This window comes from Seriola dumerili, unplaced genomic scaffold, assembly GCF_002260705.1.
Source record: "Seriola dumerili isolate Sdu_G_001 unplaced genomic scaffold, Sdu_1.0 BDQW01000113.1, whole genome shotgun sequence".
In the NCBI taxonomy this organism is placed as follows: domain Eukaryota; kingdom Metazoa; phylum Chordata; class Actinopteri; order Carangiformes; family Carangidae; genus Seriola; species Seriola dumerili.
In genome coordinates this window covers 1,586,312-1,603,688 of record NW_019174368.1, presented here as the reverse complement: position 1 = coordinate 1,603,688, position 17,377 = coordinate 1,586,312, and the positions used below count along the sequence as shown (strand labels likewise).

General features: G+C 41.4%; 3 protein-coding genes across 4 annotated transcripts; 2 read left to right on the top strand and 1 right to left on the bottom strand.

The window, feature by feature from the left end:
* Positions 1 to 376: 376 nt before the first annotated feature.
* Positions 377 to 2,180, bottom strand: LOC111223702 (ATPase SWSAP1-like). The gene is made up of 2 exons (XM_022747941.1): positions 1,854 to 2,180; positions 377 to 1,478 (listed from the first exon to the last, which is right to left on the bottom strand). Exons 1-2 carry the CDS (start codon positions 2,121 to 2,123, stop codon positions 909 to 911), a joined length of 840 nt encoding a protein of 279 aa, XP_022603662.1. The 5' UTR covers positions 2,124 to 2,180; the 3' UTR covers positions 377 to 908.
* Positions 2,181 to 2,484: 304 nt separating this feature from the next.
* LOC111223727 (zinc finger protein 653-like) lies at positions 2,485 to 9,308 on the top strand. 2 transcript variants are annotated; one of them, XM_022747976.1, is made up of 10 exons: positions 2,485 to 2,780; positions 2,977 to 3,017; positions 3,922 to 4,230; positions 4,389 to 4,924; positions 5,037 to 5,214; positions 6,906 to 6,990; positions 7,142 to 7,259; positions 7,346 to 7,460; positions 7,556 to 7,655; positions 7,784 to 9,308. In XM_022747976.1, the coding sequence occupies exons 1-10, from the start codon at positions 2,485 to 2,487 to the stop codon at positions 7,959 to 7,961; spliced, it is 1,956 nt and encodes a 651-aa protein (XP_022603697.1). In that variant the 3' UTR covers positions 7,962 to 9,308. The 2 variants fall into 2 exon arrangements, with proteins under 2 accessions (XP_022603697.1, XP_022603696.1); XM_022747975.1 differs by having other exon boundaries at positions 7,115 to 7,259.
* Positions 9,309 to 12,091: 2,783 nt separating this feature from the next.
* On the top strand, positions 12,092 to 17,101 carry LOC111223708 (tetraspanin-1-like). Its single transcript, XM_022747948.1, has 8 exons — positions 12,092 to 12,360; positions 14,279 to 14,356; positions 14,639 to 14,854; positions 15,661 to 15,735; positions 15,847 to 15,954; positions 16,053 to 16,190; positions 16,289 to 16,381; positions 16,522 to 17,101. The coding sequence occupies exons 2-8, from the start codon at positions 14,300 to 14,302 to the stop codon at positions 16,579 to 16,581; spliced, it is 747 nt and encodes a 248-aa protein (XP_022603669.1). The 5' UTR covers positions 12,092 to 12,360; positions 14,279 to 14,299; the 3' UTR covers positions 16,582 to 17,101.
* The last annotated feature ends 276 nt before the right edge of the window (positions 17,102 to 17,377 follow it).

Here is a 17,377-nt window from a genome sequence, read left to right as displayed (position 1 = left end):
CAAAACATTTAAATTCATTGCCGTTTTCAAATCAAACTGAATAATTTCCATGTTTTTTTATGCTTGTTTGCTTTTGTGTCTTAAGTAAATATGTTGTAACTGAAATTGAAAAAAAAGTTATAGCACAGTGTGACACCTAAAGGAGACAAAGGTTTAAAGCTCAAAACTTACTCTCTTACAAATTGTTAAATTTATTTCACAACAGCAATTCATGATTTATCAAATACAATAAAAAACAAAATGTTATTTTTAATTATTTGTTGTTTGATATTTAATATTTTACTAATATGCAACATATTTTAAGAGAGGGTGTTGTCTTTGTCACACTCAGTTTGAGAATATCTCCTTTTAAGGATTAATATTTTTTACTTATTTACTTGTTTTTTTTTTCAAAATAAGTATTTTCTATATTTCTTCTGATGTGTAAAATACTTTCACTGTGATATCAGCCGCGTAAGTTCAGTGTCTCACACATGCTAAATTCTCCAGTATTGTATATACATTTTTTCATTGTGTAAGATTTGATTAATATGTCTGACAAACCTTTATGTCATCTAAACTCATTAAATGTTTTACATCTACAAATATTGTGGTGTGGGTTAAATAATATCAAAGAGGTTGAACAGCAGATTACATGACAATGTATTCAAGAAGGAACGGCAGTCAAAGCAAAGACAAGTGCTGTATTAAATGACTGGAAACGCATAAAAGAAGATATGATTTACTTGGAAGATGGAGTGTAATAGTGACCATGGCCTGTTATACTGTAGTACATCTCATCATCACTGAAAACTCCCAAGCGCCGAAATTTCAAGCCAAGTGGTGCTGAAAATAAACACTACTCCTCTCCAAGTCAACAGATTGGCTTTTATCAATGCCCACTGTTTAAGTCTTTGATACAGACATTTTCAAACCAACTTAAACTCCATTAAACCATCAGGAAAAATCAGCAACTGCCACTCCTGGGCTACATCTAGCCTTTCCTCCCCGTCTTTGGCAGAAGAGGCCTCTGTGATGCCTCTCCCAGAAAGATAAATGTGCCACAGCTGCTGTAGTCCAGCTGCCGCAGCTTCATATCCTCTGTCTTGGTCCAGAGTGCAGCGTACCTGGAAATAGCGATCAAGGATATCAAGGATGGGATCTGTGGCAGAGGGCTCCCCGCCAGCTTGTCCGGGGTCTACTTCAGACTGGAAAGAGGCGATGACACGGCAGGGGCCCGAGATCGAGGAACGCTGCTCCAGGACTTGAGTGAGAAAGGCAGCAGTGTCACACAGCAGCGCAGACAGGTGGGCGGCACACGACTGCTCTCCTGGGTGAAATCCACTGTGGCTACCACCTGTAGAATCAGACAGGAAGCTCTCCAACCTGTCGACTATGATCAGTGAGGGTGGCGTGGGAGACGTGTTGGTGGACTCGTGAAGGCTGGCAATCTGCAGGAGGAGCTCCTCCACTGTCCTGGGATAGGAAAACTTGATTTTCTTAAATAAAGAAAAAAGAAACAGAAAAAGAAACTAAATTGACAGACAGAACGTCAGTGGGTCAAGATAGCATTTTTCACCATTTTTTAATATTTTGTAGACTGAAAGTTGTTAGTTACAGTTACACAACAAGGAATTAATCTGAATAGACAGCAAGGTCCGCCTTCTAGTTTTTACTGGAGCTTTTAACCACATCTCTGGTTACCTGGCAACCCAAAAGCTGGTTTCTAAATGGTTTAATGATCTGTAACGTATTAGTAAATGATTGATTACGCATTAATAAATTAGTTGCAACTTAAAAGTCCTCTATAGTTTACAACTTTTAGAGAAAGTATGTCAAACACACGAGTGGAGACAGAGCAAAGTGACTTCTACCTTTAGACTCTCCGGGCTCAGGCTCGGGACACATTTCTGCAGAGACGCTGGGAGACTTTGAATTTGTGTTTGGGTGAAGAACATCACTCTCATCCCCATCTGTGAGGCTGCCGTCACGGCCGCCAGCAGCAGCACGGACCGGCTGACGCTGTGGTCTCCGACCACCAGGGCGCCGCAGGTTGTCGGAGGCGGAGGACTGACTGTGAGGTCCATCTTTAGATCCGTTTGTGACTTAAACGTCTTAAACACAAGCGTTAAAATGTCTGTCATGTCTATTGTTTAGATACTATACACCTCTTATTAAGTTATGTCACTGGTAACGCTTAACTTTCCCGCGTCTGTTTACATGTTGCACATCGGTGTTCATGCTGGTGCGGTCCGTGAGAAAAGAGTTCCGTTTATTGTACCGTTCCGCCGCGGTTCTTCTGCGAGCAGGGAGGACGTTTCTGTCAGTATTTTTTAACAGATATGCATTCATGTTGTTTACGACTGTGTAAATCTTTTTAGCAACGTTTAAAAGCCCGTGCTGTGGGACGCAAGCTACAAAAGGCGCCTCTATCGGTGCTTCCTGTGAGGTCTATGCAACTTCCGGAAAGTCGGGTAATCACAACATCAGCTGTTAACAGCCAAGATGGCGCATAGCCTGGCAGAGTTGGAGGTTCCCCTGGACACTGACCAAGCTGGGGACCAAGGGAAAGGTGTTTTGAGGCGCTGCAGAGGACGACCCAGGCTCACAGACACCGACCGAGCTCAGAGGCGACTTGAATCCCGAAAGAAGTACGATGTGAGGAGGGTGTACCTGGGAGAGTCGCACAAGCTGTGGAGTGAGCTCCGCAGACGGACCAGCCTGAGTGATGCTGGACTGGCAGAGTACCTGATCCTGCTCAACTCCACATATGGAGAAAAATACCAGCAGAAATACTGCGGGTAGGCATGGCCGTGGCCACTTTATTTCCACACGCTGACATTAGCTACCTGAAATTGCACGTTTTTGTCTTTTATCAGGGCGGTCTGCTGTAATATTATAAGCTACTGCTGCCTCCATTCTGTCAATCACTGCTGCTGGCAGCTTCATTGTTTTATTCTACGTAACTCTTGAAAATGATGCTATTCTGCATTGCAGGAAGAAGATTGCCCCTGAAGTCTCAGCAAAGCAGAAAAAAGGTGAGTGTTGCCATTAACAGAAGGAGGATATTTCCCAAATCAGTCACACAGGTTTGGAAGGTGTGTGAAAGATTATTCTTCAAATATTTTTTAAGTAGCCGAGTTAATTAGATTTGTTAAGTCAGACAAATCTGTTATTGACAATGCTCAGTCTGAGATTTGCTCTTCTGCTTTTTGCTCATGTGATGTGGAAAGTGGATGCAAGTGGTGAACTGATTTCATCAGGGCAACCTCATCCTCTACAGACTGAAATTTCAGTCAGAAATAATAACTTCTATCTCATCATTTGACAAATTTGAAGTCAAACTCTTGACTCATCCCCCTGGAATTGGAATTGTAGCTTTAGATGATTGATTGATTGATTAATTGATTGATTGATTGATCGATTAGTCAACTGGAAGAAAATAAATCTGCAAATATTTTAATACTCTATGATTCATTGACTTGAGTTTTTCAGGGACTGATGACAAACATTACCAAGTTCTGAAATAGGAGGTTTTTTTCTTATATGACAGTGAATCAAATATATTTGGATTTTTGAAGACGCAATGTAAAAATTATGATTCCCCACTTTCAGACAACTTATAACCAAACTTTTAACAGAGAATATGAAAAGCTTATAGTTATTAATCAGCAGAACTGATGGGTAAAGCTTAATATCTGATTTTCACCCATGAAGTCAAAGTTCTGACTTGATATGATTTCATTAATTATGTCTTATTTCTTATTTAATTGTCTCAGTATCTCATAATGTTGATTTGCTATTTGTATTAATATTTTTTCAGTCAAGGAATCAACAAGGCATTGAAATCTAAAGAGCGGGATTTACATGTAGATTCTGAATTGACCAAATCCTCTTGAAATCCACTTCTCCACTCATCTGTCAACTTTCCTTGTTTCCCAGGCAGGAGGGACCGTGTGTCCAGCCTCCAGAGCCTCGTGTGTTGGTACCAGGAGCACTCGCGCTCCTGCCCTCACGAGCCACAGCTCAAGGCCCTGGAGCCCCAGCCCAACTTCTCCACCGCTGCTATCTGGCAGTGTGACTCCAACCACTCATTTGTGCAATACCTTTTCTCGCCACTGAGGGAGGCAAGTGACTCTGAACAGGAGGACGGAGTGAACGGAGAGGAGAATGCTGCAAATACAGACTTGCTGGTGGCTAAAGGCGAAGCGAGCAGGAGGAGAAGAAAAGAGGCTCACAAACAATTCAAAGGTGATCACTGTGTAATTTTGTTCTTTGACTCGTCATGTAGGGTTTGTAGTTTTGTTGTTGATATCATAAGTAGTTAAATGTTTACCAGCAGCTGGGGAATCCTGAATTCCTTGATGATCAACATATATATATATTTTTTTTTTTTCATCTTTCTGTAGACGTGGGAGAAAATGTGGATGTTTCTGAGGTACAACATACAACCATGAGCCCGATCGAAGAGGCCGCAGCTCTAAACCACCAACCCAGTATAGAGGCTTCTTCCAAGGACGTCCCACTGACAGGGCAGCCCGTGTGGGAGATGGAGATGGTCATGGAGCGACAGCAGGGCTCCCCTGCTGCGGCGTTTCACTCCATCCCCTCAGAAGAGGAGGCTGAGGATCTGAGGCGAGGCGGAGACGAAGGGGAAGGAGGAGGAGAGAGACTCGGAGAAGAAGAAATCAGGACTTTACCACATGGTTACGATTGCGTTACCGTGGCGGCATCCTTAGCCGATAAACTGGAGAAGACGGATGAGGACTCGGTGCTGTCACAGAGCTTGAGTGGCTCCGTCCAACTGGGCGCTCAGCCGCAGCTGTCGGTCCCCCCACCCATACACGTACAAGAGCAGGGTGAGCTGTTTGACCCTCAGACTCTGCAGACGGTAGTGACCAGCTGTGAGATCCCTGACCAGAGGACGGCGTTGGAAGGCTCGCAGGTAGGTGAATGAGTATCTTGTAGAGATGTTTAAGTAGTACACACTAAAGGAATGTGCTTTCGCTTTTCCTCAAAAGTTACTATTGTTTTTTCCATTCTCTTGTCGTCCGCAGTTAATCATCATTACCGGCCCCAGCTATGAGGCCCTGGCGTCAGAGGGCATCCAGCTCAATATGGGCGGCGGAAACGTGGAGGAAGTCACCTGCACTGTCATCGGGGGCGTCACCTACAACCAGGTGTGCTCGTGTGACTCAAAAATCAGAACAGCAGAGGATGAAGACTCCATGACAGGTACGTTGAAAGGGAATCTGGGTGCGGGGGTGCGGGCTGGACTGTGAATGTGGATGTAGTGTCTGAATGTTTCTATACTATCATTTGAAACTACTGGCTGCCACGCTCATTTGCCGACAGCACTGCGTAAGAATCATCTATGGATAGACTTGAATAAGCAGGTGGTCATTCATGTTCTGTGCAAACATCCTGTCAATTGATCTGAACTGTAATAAGACTCATAACCAGGATACTGTGCCCAGGTGTGCACTCCACTCAAGCCACACAGCGCCTCATCAGCTGAACAAGTAATACAGAGGTAGAGGTTGTGATGTTCTACACACTGACATTAACGTTAAAGGATCCACCAGCTCAGGACCAGTCCAGGCATTTTTTTAATTAACATAGCCTCAATTTTGGTTATGAAGCCAGATGTTTGCTAAAATATCTATCTATCTATCTATCTATCTATCTATCTATCTACTCTGCTGCTGTTGGTAAAAGAGTCTGTGTAGACCTTCCAGCAACAGCAGATTTACAGGAACATCCAATATGCAAATACTACATGACACTGTAAAAGCATGATATGAAACCATTAAAGGAAGCAATGTGGCAGGTTATATTTCCGTAATGCAACACTTTTCAGCACTATTCAAATATACCTAAATAGCTTTAATAGCTATATGTCTGTACTGTAAGCTGCATTATACAAACAGAGTAAAATAAATATTGGATCATAAAACTTTATAGACATTTATAAATGATAGGGAGATGCTGATAATAGCTGCACCTCAGTTCAAAAACAACGGATAGACACTCAGAAAGCTGAATAATGTAATATTCACACAGGAGTATGAATGACCAGGTTTCTTATGTTCCATATCATATCCTGATCCTCACTAAAACCAGCATTAGTTGTGGCAGAGACACTGGTTTGAATGTAAAGGAGCTACCTGACAAGACCGAGGCTAGGTGAGCGAAGTCGAATTAAACAAAAAATATCATTGAATTATTTGGCTGTGAAAAGGTCGATCCACTCAGAGGCTCCAGTGGGTGTCAGAGACTAAAAATAGAACCAGATGAAAACGTCATATCTACGTGGATTGATGAGACTGTAACCTTCCTCACATTAATACACGAAACAAACAGAAATGTCACTTTTCTGTCATGTAGTCGACATCGTTTGAGCTTTGACTGGCGCTCTTTTAATCACGTCACCTAGTGGCGCCCTCTTCTCCTGCGATGACGATGATGATTTAATGACTCCCAACTGGAGAATTAGGGCCACCAGCTGTTTATCTTGACCCACTCAACTCCTAATATTCACGTAACAGTAATGGTTGGAAACACACATTAATATAATATTTTCTTTTGATGATTTTTTTGGGGGGATTTCAGTAAAATTTTGTGCTAAATTTGAAGGGAAAACTGGCTAATGCAAATTGTGTTCAGAACCGTTCTAAAAAATAACCTGAGACAAATTAAAGGGTCAAGTTTTCAGCATTGATCGTATATACGGCAACAATTGAGACCTGAAATCCTTTATTTATAGCACATATTTTCCCCTCAAGGCTCAGCACCCTTAAGAATAAAGATGTTGATTATAGTGAAAGTGATATGAAAGTCGTCAAGCTGCCAGTGCTCAAGTCAGGAGACATTTAGATTCAGCTGAGTGATTTTATAAATCGGGTTTTCACACCGTTTCTCTGCAGGGTTGAGTGACAAACAGCTGCTGCAGCCCACTGTTGACGCTCTGGAGCTGAGTGGTGACAGAGAACTGCAGAGGAGTCTGAGCAGGTTTGTGGCACACATTCTCTAAATGGTGAAGTGACTTCCAGACAGATTGACAAGGAAGGATTTGAGGGTTAGGAGCTCTGCAGAGGTTATTAATCCACCACCAGTTATTGTCCTCTTGTTGTAGTCTACTCCACACTGTCTGTTTTCGCAGCGTCAGGTCAAAGAGGAACAGACGAGGCCCAGTCATTGAGGCCGATGGGATGCTCAAGATGTTCCACTGTCCATACGAGGGCTGCAGTCAAGTCTACGTAGCTATTAGCAGCTTTCAGGTACTACAACAGCTTTCATTCATATTTCATGCTTCAGTTTGTTTAGCAGAAGAATGAAATAACCTTTTTTTTTCCCTTATCTGTAGAATCACGTGAACCTAGTTCACAGGAAAGGGAGGACCAAGGTTTGTCCCCATCCAGGCTGCGGTAAAAAGTTCTACCTGTCGAACCACCTGCATCGCCATATGATCATCCATTCAGGTGGGCGCACAAAAACACGCTTGTCATGTCAGAGTCTCATCTTCATAAACCTCCAAATGTAACTGGATCTTTTTTCTTTTTTTTTTTTTTTACAGGGGTAAGAGATTTCATCTGTGAGACATGTGGAAAATCATTTAAGCGTAAGAATCACCTGGAGGTTCACAGGCGGACCCACACAGGAGAAACACCGCTCCAGTAAGTTAATAATGCTGAAAACATTTCTTGTTGTTACACAGTTAGAGTTTGTAAGAAGAGGCCCATAATCACTCCTGTTTTCTTCCCTGTTCCGTCCGTCTCGTCCTCTCACCTGCGTCATCTGTCAGATGTGAAATTTGTGGCTACCAGTGTCGCCAGCGTGCATCCCTGAACTGGCACATGAAGAAGCACACTCCAGAGGCCCACTACAACTTCACCTGTGAGTTCTGCGACAAGAGGTTTGAGAAGCTGGACAGTGTTAAATTCCACAAGCTAAAGAGCCACCCAGACAAGCAGGCAACCTGAGGCACTCCAGCGCTGCTGATAGGAGCTAAACAGGTCGGCCTTCGAAAACCAAAGGAAGACTTCCAGTGAAGAGAAACAATTTCCTTTGCTTCTCATGTCCAGGATGATGTGAGCATCACCTGTGAAAACACAAGCAGTAGGTAAATGCAAAGTGAGCCTCTCTAACAGCTGTGCAGGACACAGCAGGAAAGAAAAGCTTAATCCACTGTTGATTAATGATGTCCAACTGACCATTCACTGGACCCCTTTCCCTAAACAGTGATCACCCAGTCCTAGTTAAACAACCATAACTAGGCTCAGCAGCTATGTCAAGCATTGGATTTTTTTTTTTACCCTTTCAAAAACCAAAATCACAAGAGCAAAAGTGTAAGGAATGCATTCAATTATGTGTTTTTCTGTTTTAACGTAAGCTACAAGAGTTAGCATGGCTGGCTAACTAGCTTACTATCTACAATAGTGGCCCGTTGTTGTTTACAAGGGCAGCAACATTTCACTACTACATTATTGTGGGGTTACAGGTTACAGGTTACAAGTTAAAAAAAGCTCCATTCACAACCAGCACAACCCCTGTTTAAACTTCCCCCACTGTTTGGGAGTTGATCCAGGATGCTCTCAAAGTTGGGCTAATGTTAGCGGCGCTGTCCTGCTAACAAAAGTTTACATTACATTCCAGCAACTGTAGCCAATCATAACTGAGATGGTGATATGTTCTCTAAACACCTTGGTTAATCCTCGTCAGAAAAGCCGTTTCTCTCTATAATATTAAAAGTAAAACATGGTGTTTCAAAGTATAATAAAAATGTAGCCTCTGTCTTGCTTGTCTGAGTGTGTAAGCTAAGCAGCTAACGTTGCGTTAGGAAAAAATAACAGTCTAATGGTACATTTTTCCTTATTATACTTTAAATACTAGGAGCTTTTAACTGCAATATAAGAACAATGCTGTTTCTTTATTACCGTGTCTTCCACGTGGATCATCAGCTGATGAGGATACTGACTTTTTGCCTGAGACTTGCAGCTTTAGCCTCGGTCCTTTCATGTATGTTAGCCACCAAGTTCAAATGACCCTTTTTACAGCTTTCTTGTGTTAAAATGAGTCAGTTTGAAGCGTCACAAAGTCGACTGGGAGACGGCGTTTTCAGCAGCTCATGGAGCTTATGTCACCTAGCTTAATTAGCTAGTTCGTTTGAGCTGATAAAATCAACGGCTGTCAGCTAGGATGAGAAGCTTGCTTTTTTTTCTACCTCTGTCTGAAATCAACAATCCACAAAAAAATGTTCTGATATTACTACACATTTCGAGCGGTAAATCTGTCACCACTACCATGGTAAAGAGTATATATACCTAACACAGGCGCTGCAGGGGGTGGGGATGGGGGTTGGGGTTTAGTGAACGGTCAATTAAAAGTTTGATACAAAATATTTTCCATTAAAGGAAGATTTTCTAGACACGTTGCAAAACACTGGTATGGTCCTTTAAAGATTAAGTATGGGTTAAATATAATTGCTCAGTCCATTAAAACACCACCAAAAAAAGATTATTGATGCCAACTAGTGTGGAGGGTAAATATATGACTATAACAGTACATACAGTATATGTGTTAAATCTATTAGAAAAATAAAAATAAATTTAACGCTGTGAAATTGGCACCACTTCTCGTAGTGTCACAAATAGAGGTTCTTTCATTTCAGTCATTCAAATTTGAGCAGCTGTTGTGTGGGCCAGCAGAGCAGTATTGATCTTACATTTTCCTATCATCTGTTTTCATCATCCCAGCGTCCTTACTCACAGGTACCAATGACAAAATCCTGTGAGTTTAACGTGACAATCTCAGGAAAATTCACCTCTGTCCTCTCATGTCCCTTTCTTGTGTTCTGTCTGTATTTTAGTCTCTAAGTAAATGCACTTTTTCTGTCTTCTGTCAGTTTTGTTAAATGATGAATCACTAAAATATATGAATATGACTCGTACTTGTATTCTACTTTTCTTTTTCTGAAAGACATTTGTGCGACACAAATGATTAATAACATGCAACGTGTTCTTGCGTCTTGCATAATGCACTCTAAGGTGTGTGTGTGTGTGTGTGTGTGCATTTGTGATGAAGTGGGGGTGTGCATTAAAAGTAAGAAAGGGCATGAAAAGCATAAGTGTTGACACCTGGTCATAAAATGACTTCATAAATACTGGACCATTTTCAGTCTGCTGAACGTTGGACATGTAACTGGTTTCTGGATGTTTGCGTAAATAGAAGGTTTAGCTCGGGGCAACACACTCATAAGACTCATTCTTCATATAGGCCACAGCCTCCTACTTTCTTTTTGCAGATGAGTCAGTCTTCCACATCTGTCACTCTCGGGATTGTGACGTTTAGTAGTTAAGGAAATATCACACTGTAAAATGTCTGAGGAGCATTGAGCTACAAGGAATTACAAACAGCAACAAAAGAAAAGAGAAACTGCAAGAAAAGCCATTCTCCAATAGACACTGACATACCATGAATCTAACACAAGACACAAACCACATACAAATACACACCTTAGAAAACAAACAACTCTTAACTTGCTTAAGTCTGAATGGATCAGAGTCAGTGATAAGGTCAAACATATAGGATAAAGCTGAATTACATTGGAAGCCGGCGAATTTGAATTTTGGAGTTTCAGGTTCCGCTTTGCATGTACATGTGAGGACTGTATTTTGAATGCGCTGGAACCTTCCTATTATTTGTCAGTGTAATTTTCAAAGAGAGTACTCTACTGTTCTGTGGTTTGTTTAAATCAGCACACCTGCACCACGTCATCAACGCAAACAACTTCTTTTAAAATGTCATGCAATGGAAAAACACTCACACTGGACCAGTGCAGCTTGAGTGGTCATGTTGCTCTCGGTTCAGATGGCGGGAGTGTCCCCACCCACTGTGGCCAGAAACAACTTGTGATACAAAATTTAATTTGAAATAAAATTTAATTAATTGACTTTTAGTTTGTTTATCAAGTGATACAAAACTGCTTTAGTTATATATTATTAATAGGATCAGAGTCCATGAGAAATGTTATGTATTGTGTCGCCTGCATATGTATTATAGTTTTGTGTTTTAATCTTTTAATTTTGTCATGCAAGAGCATGTAGAGATTCAAAGGCAGTGGTCCTAGGATTGACCAGTGTAGCATATTTAATCAGAATAGCATAATCAACCGTATTAAAGGAGTAAGGTCAAGAGAAACTAAAATAGAAGTTCCCATTGAGCCACTGGTTATTATATCACTGTGAGTGTTTACTTTGATAAGGGTTATTTTAGCGCTATATTTAGAGCTGTAAGATATTTTATCCAATTGAAACTGAAACTTCATTCCTGACCTTGGAAACAGTAGTTGAGAAAACAATCTCACAAGGTCCATTTAGTAGCTTGTACCCGGAGCTTTTTTATTGTTTTATTTATCATCTGCTTCAGCAGGTGACTTTTGACCATGAATTGCATTCTCCAAATTTTTTTGTGAGTGCTTTGATTGCTCAGAAAAGTGTAGACACTGAGAGCGCAATAATGGTAAAGGATATGGTGATGGCTTTAAAACCAGAAGTGACCATGAGCTAAAAGACACCACACTTTTCATATCTTACATTGTCATTTGATCCGCTGTTGATGTAAAAAAAAAAAAAAAAATGTATGCAACTTAAATGTTGCCAATTGGAACCATTTATGAATAAGAAGCAGTGGTCCTAAGACTGACCCTTGTGGAACCCCTGAGACAGCGTTGTGCAAAAGACCAAACAACCAATGGAAACGTATAGCTGGCATTCCATAGATATAGATATAGATAATCATCCATCTATTAATACACAACTTTTTCAGTATATGCTGAGGAAGGAAAAGCTTGTAAGAGGTCTGTTAATATTAATTAAAAATGGTCACATTATTTTGTCATATCTACAAACTGTCTTCAAAATAACACCTTCAAACAGAGACACACGTGCTCGTTGGTGTTGCTGCACATAGGTGAGCTCTCTCTCTGTTCCCCTCCCTCCCTCAGGAGCAACCAGCCTGACTCCATGGTGATGTGTGTTATTACTCAGCCGCTTTGGTCACGCCCACCTGCTCCCCTCCTCCCCTCCTCCCTTTCCAGTACTTATAACCAGCTGGGACTCTTAAAATAAGAGCAGAAAGCAGCAGAAAAAGTCACTTAGAAGCTCTTTCATATCAACCAGAGTGACAGATCCACAGGAAGCGGCAGACAGAGAGCGTATTGTGGGTCATTTTCAGAGGGCAGAAGAATAATACACTCCTGTGCTCCTGTTATCTCACAGTCAGTCCGCTCCCACAGGAACAGCTTCCATCACCACAGTGAAGGTAAAGACGCTGAGCAGTGGCCCAGCCTCAGAGCACATCCTTGGATTTCTCCTGTGAAAGGTAATAATGACTCAACTGAGACGAACTGTGTTTTTTAAAGTTCAATGTTTGCTTCTTCATGCGAGTTTTAGGTCCTTTGCTTATTTTTTCAAGTGCCGTACCAATGTAAGGAGGGATCCATCCAACAATGATCCTTTGTCCCCTGAGACCTGCCTCGAATTATTCCTCTCAAAGGCGTCCTTTGAGATTCATCTCGTCCGCTCTGTTTTTGATGGAAGTTGGACAGTCTGAGACAATTCAGAGCTTTTGTCGATCCAAGACCAACAAATGTAGATCATGTATCTGCTGATAAATTTCACACATGTGGCGTTAAGTAGGTCACATTCAGGCAAGAGCTTTCCCCTTTTTCCTATATGTGCTGCACGATATATAGAAAAAGAGATGTTGCCTGTGCACACTGGCTCACTCTGAGATTTGCATGTGACTCTGGCTTGTTAATACATCACCAGGCTGAGTTCTCTGTGTCAGAGTGCAATCATTGACCATGAGGAAGTAGGAAAAGCACAGAGGAGTGAAATGATAGAGGGAGTTTGTGGGAGTCAAGGCAACGGCTGTTTTTTCCTGAGGACATCTTGGCCCGCAAATATATGATTAACTTGATGACAACCAGCTTTACTGTATCAGCGTAAGTGGGCTAAATCGACTGACAAGTTAATTTGATATGTTGGTCTGAGCGCATATTTGGTGAAGTTTTTAAGGAATTAAAAAATAACCATAGAGGCTGTGGTTGAATAGTTGGCATTAATTAAATAATAGAGAGAAGAGACCATGAGGGAGATCCCATTTTTTAGAAAGCAGCCTGTTGCTACACACAATAGGGTTCTGCTCTGTCATTGTCCTTGGGGATAACAATTTGTCTGTTTTGTCACGCCACACAAAGAAGACTGTTCCCCTTCTGGGAGGTCCATACACACACACACACACACACACACACACACACACACACACACACACACACACACACACACATTTGAAAGTGACAGTCTTGAAGTGACTCTAGAAGAGTGGAGGCTGTAAAAAGGGGGAGGTGGGAGGAGAAGATTCAGAGATAAAATACTGTTATTTGTGAGCCTGTGTTTAATGAGTCAGAATTATTGAGAATGATTAATGTTATGCGTTTGTCTGAGCACACACACACAAATTTAAACAAATCTGTTTTTCTGTGTCGACAGATAAACAGGTAGTTAAAGAGATGTGATGTTGTAAAGTCCGACCTCCTCCCTGACTGTCATCCCAGAGAAATGGCTGTGATGGATCGGCTGGCCAACCACAGAGTTTTCTATACAAATTCACACACTGGAGTCCTTGTTTTTTCATTATGCTGCATAACGCTTATTGCATACTGTAGCACCAATTTAAAGAGAGAAAAAAAAAAGGGAAAGTTGCAAAAAGAAGCAACCTATCTGTAATTCCTAAATTTGCTTCATTTCCTCATTTGCAAAAGGTGGTATACCTTTTATCATTTAATTTCTGCAATGAATCACTTCCTAGAAAATACAGTGCGGCATACTTCCTCAATCGTCACCTCCCTAATGCTAAACCACACAAAACCCTCACCCAAGTTCTTTGTTAGGTGATATGTGTCCTGTAAATGTCCTTGGAGTGGCAAAGAAAGGTGCGGGGCACTCTCGGTGTTTGAGAGAGATAAGTTATTAAGCTTTCAAAGGGTAAAAGGTGACGAGCTGGGAAAGTGGCAGGTGTTTTCCCCTCCCTGGCGCTCAGCCTCCCACCTCACAGGGAGGAGGAAACAGAACAGTGCCACTGTTAATTCGTCACCTAATTGGCAGTGCATAATGACTTGGTGACAAGCAGGACAACACATTAGCATGATGATTAATGTTGTACACACAAGTGACTGTTACATGTGTCCAAAGGCAGCACATGACTGATGTTTTTTTTTGGGTTTTTTTCCTCATAGGTTCAACAATCAGAAGCAAAGATGGGGTGTTTTGGATTCCTCAAAGTCATGATGTTTGTTTTCAATGGCATTATCTTTGTAAGTTTTCATGTTTAATGACAAATGATTCAAAAATTATTTCATTTTCATTCATTTCACTTTTTACTTTTGCATTATGAAAAAATGTGCAAAAAAAAAAAAAGCGCAAGTGCAAAGAAACATGGTATCTTTGTGACACAGAAATGAACTGATGACGCTTGCAAGAAGATATTCTCTCTGCTTCAGCTGTCTGACTGAACTTCACATGCAAAATCAGTGGACTGCTGCTTCAATCTTGAAGCTTTTACCCATTTCTCCACTCTCCCCATCTCTCTCCATCAGTTGGCGGGTGCTGCCGTCCTGGGTGTTGGGATCTGGGTGAAGGTGGACAGCGGCTCCATCCTCGGCTTCCTTGGGAAAATTGAGAACGCGCCGTCAGAGCTCAGTCAGGTGCTCAACGTGGGCTACCTGTTGATTGCAATAGGAGCGCTGCTGGTCATCATAGGCTTTCTAGGCTGCTGCGGAGCTGTCAAAGAGAGCAAGTGTATGCTGCTGCTGGTAGGTTGATGTCTGCTACTTTATAAGGGGTCAAAGAAAAGGTTTGAGCATAAGTTAGAGTCTAAACTACAGAAAAGTGTTGTTTTATTCTTTGGTTTTCGTACAGATGAGACACAGTGAGACACAGTCAACAAGAAGGAGAATAAGTGTACTTTTCAAAATGTGAAACAGTTCCTTTAAAGGAGCTATTAGAGGAAGACAAAAGCAGTCTTCTCAATTCTAACAAGTGAGCACTGATTTTGATATTTGAAATGCCGGTTAAGCTTAGTTAAGTTGGTTGTTGTTTTGCTATTGCTACATAGCCAACGTTAGCATTAACTTACGGAAGAAACGTTGTGAGTTCGGCATCAAACTTCATTCCCTTACTCACCAACAGCTGTCTCCAGTGGTAGAAACCAACACCAACGTTACCTCTTGTTTCTATCACATCTTTTCTTCTACTGAAGTTAGCATGCTAACCAGTTAGCGCGGCCCGCCTCGTCACTTTCTGATAGCGACTCACCGCAGCCTGCGATCCACCTTAAAGACGTAGCGCTGCTCAGAGGGAGTATTATAACATCTTGTCTTATAAACGCAACAATGGCTGAAGCTCTTATCAATCACCACCACCTGCTCTCGACGTTCGGCCGCAGAGAAAACTTACAAATAGCCCACGTAAGCACCAACTGTTGGTGCATACAAACCATAAGAACAGTTTCAATATTCTACAGTAACGTTAATTAAAACAATTTTTATTAGCTATTGGAAATGTTGGGTTTAATAATCTCATTCCAATAAAACGAATGACACTCTGCTGTTTTCCACAGTTTTTTATCATAGTCTTGCTGGTCTTCATAGCGGAGGTTGCGGGAGCAGTTGTGATCTTGGTTTTCAGACCCTTGGTAAGTTATTAAAGAACATTTTCACACAGAGGATATTAGTAGCTGGATTATCACGACAGCTGTTAACCTTTGGTACACGGATGCAAAGGCTAGTGTATGTTTGTATTTCAGGCAGATGAGTTGATCCAGAAGCTTGGCAAAGCAGCAGTTCAGAACATCAAGTCAGACTATGGGAGTAATCCAGACGTCACAGGACTGTGGAACACTACGATGAGCTCGGTACATCATGCTACTGCATAAACTACAAAATGTGATCTTTTTTGACACTGTTTCTCCAGTACTTTGTGTGACTCTTACTCTCTTTGTGTCCGTATTAGTTAAAATGTTGTGGATTCTACAACGCCTCCGACTTCATAGACTCTCCATATTATGTGAGTCATGAAGAGCAATACCCACCACAGTGCTGCCCGGGCGGTAACTCCTCATGTACTCAGGCAATGGCCGACAGTGTCACGGTACGGACTCTGAAAGTAGAAGAACCAACAAAAACAAGATCCAAAACCATTTTGAATGAATAACTAACTCTTCTACCTCTGTTCTTCATTTTCCTCAGTCAATCACTGGTTGCTTCCCAAAGATCAAGAAGCTGATCGACGACAACACGGTGGTTATTGTGGCAGTGGCGCTGGGGATTGCAGCTCTGGAGGTATGACCTTATCTCTCCTTCTCTTCTTTTGTAGGGCCCATTTAAGAATAGGCTGAAATTCATCAGAGAAATTATAAAATGGCATTTCTGTCTTTTTCTTTTTTTAATTTTTATTTTTCTAATGCATATATTCTTCCCAGGTATGTGCCATGGTCGTCTCCATGATCCTTTTCTGCAGAGTAAAATCAATGAGTGCCTAACTACAAATTGCGAAGACCTTAGAAGGATTATTTTAATCACTGGAGCCTTTCCGCTTCCTGTATCTCCTCTAGAGGAGTGAAGGGCTGTGCCTTTGTCTTGCATAAATGCCTCATCACCAAAGACGGTTAATGTCCAATCTTGTGCAATCAGAATTACTGAATGACATAACATCTATTTTTACTACATTTAAATCTATCTAATAGATATATAGATGTATATGAACATATACTATATTTCTTAAGACAACTACACTTTACAAAACAGACTACACAAACCAGAGATTGTTTTCAATGTCAAGCAGTGCTACTACCTGTGACACATGGCCAGTCAATGAGGAATTACGTGATAACTGCGTTTACTGTGATAATGAAACAAAGGCTGGTCTGTTGGGCACAGGAACCACTATTGTGAGTGTTGTTGCCAAAAGGCCGCTTATAAAATAGCAACGGAAGTGATGCGTTATTTCTATGTTTGTTGTATGGTGATCAATTTTGAAATAAAATGCAAAATGTTTCTAGATGCTGGTGAGTTTTTGTGCTGTGTGACATTACAGGAGCTTTTAATGGGATGGAGAAGCTGAAAATCCTTCATGTATTTCCTCTTTTATTGTAATTTAACAAGGAAGCAGTTCTGACAACAAACGCATTGTCCACAAGCACATGCAGGTTGAAAGAGTTTGAATTATAAGTGTGCTGTAGTTGTGGATATTAGTGCCACTCGGTGCCATTTGCCTGAAACTATTAAAAGCGAAACACACAAGCTCAGATTTTCCACCAAGACTTTCAGGACTTTGCA